Source organism: Opisthorchis viverrini, assembly GCF_000715545.1.
Source record: "Opisthorchis viverrini unplaced genomic scaffold opera_v5_170, whole genome shotgun sequence".
Lineage (NCBI taxonomy): Eukaryota > Metazoa > Platyhelminthes > Trematoda > Opisthorchiida > Opisthorchiidae > Opisthorchis > Opisthorchis viverrini.
Genome location: NW_008751826.1, coordinates 1,519 through 2,839, shown reverse-complemented (window position 1 = coordinate 2,839; position 1,321 = coordinate 1,519). Strand labels below are relative to the sequence as shown.

Below are 1,321 nucleotides of genomic sequence, written 5' to 3'. Positions count from 1 at the left end.
AGCTCACGTGGGAAAGTCTCAACACACTTTTCACAAACATGGCGCACTCCTTCAGGATGTATGGCTCTTCGATGTTTTTTCAGACCTGCCCAACTTTTGAAGTGCTTTCCGCATTTAGGACATGGATGTCCTGCCTGCTCCGATGCATACATTTGTGCCCTAGTTGACTTCCTAAGCGGAAGAGAGTTGTCTGCGTGTTTTTTCCTCATGTGTTCACGAAGTTTAGATGAATACTTGTAGGCGCTTGAACACATATTGCATTTGAAATCTTGGCGGCTGGTGTGAGATTGCTGGTGCCTTATGAAGCACGATTGGTGCTTAAATTCCCGTCCACATACCGGGCATTTATAAGCCAAGGTTTGACTAATTGGCTCCACCGGACGAGATGAGTTTCCTGGCGATCTCGCATGCAGAAATGAAATTTCGGCAGTTTTCGATGCACTTGGGCGAGCATTCTTACTTATTCCTGCTCGGACGCCAACTGTATCTGAGATCGTCCGGCTTCCTTTCCTCTCATACACTTTGTCAGCATCCGTGGCTGTTGAGAAGAGGAGTGTGGAAACAGTGGTGGGCTATTTAAATGCATGTAAACTCCACATGCCGCACCATTCATTCCGGGTACACGCTGACATGTAGCATGAGAAAGCTAGTATAAATACATATATATATATATAATGGTGTACATATTGTGGTGTAGAAGATTCAATAGTTGTTGAATGTCCCTTAATTAGGTAGCTGAACTGTTCTCTTTGCGAATCGAGAGTAAAATGAAATTAGCCAGGTAGTCATGTTAACTACTTTTGGGGGGATATAAATATTTACTTGCCACTGATTATTCCAATCAATAGCTCCAAGCCTCTTTGTCCATGCAGGGTTCAGATGCGCACCCACGATTGCCATTTGAGCAGAGATCTCGTGCACTCAGGTGAATTCAGAGGAATATAGCCTACGTCATGAGAAATTCCACATGCATGATAACTTCAGTTTGTTGTTCCGTGAAACATCGTCTACACCGCTCGCATGAGCTGGTTATATGACCATGGCTTCTATTTACTAAATTGAATACACAGAAAAGCATCCTACGTTATGGGAGATTCCACTTGCGTAATATGGGCATGAAAAACAGTTTGTGGTGCCGTAAAACCTCACTGAAAATCACACTTCTAAACATCCCGGGTCAGCCGTTTGATTCACAGTCTGCATTCTTTGTCCTACCACGATCACTCTCTTTAAGTGCCCAGCTCCGTGCCTCCAGCTCGCTGTTAGGTTCGAAACTAGATCCGGCACGACAGTACAACATGGCCTTACCTTGTGCATTGTT

The 1,321-nt window shown here is 44.4% G+C and overlaps 1 protein-coding gene across 1 annotated transcript in view; it reads right to left on the bottom strand.

Moving 5' to 3' along the window:
• The window catches only part of T265_14278 (hypothetical protein), a gene marked incomplete at both ends in the record, with an annotated part of 3,209 nt that extends 2,671 nt beyond the window's left edge, over positions 1-538 (bottom strand). The window contains one exon of the mRNA XM_009172925.1: positions 8-538. Within this exon, the coding sequence (XP_009171189.1) occupies positions 8-536 (529 nt within the window). The remainder of the gene's footprint in view (positions 1-7) is intronic.
• Between the last annotated feature and the right edge of the window lie 783 nt (positions 539-1,321).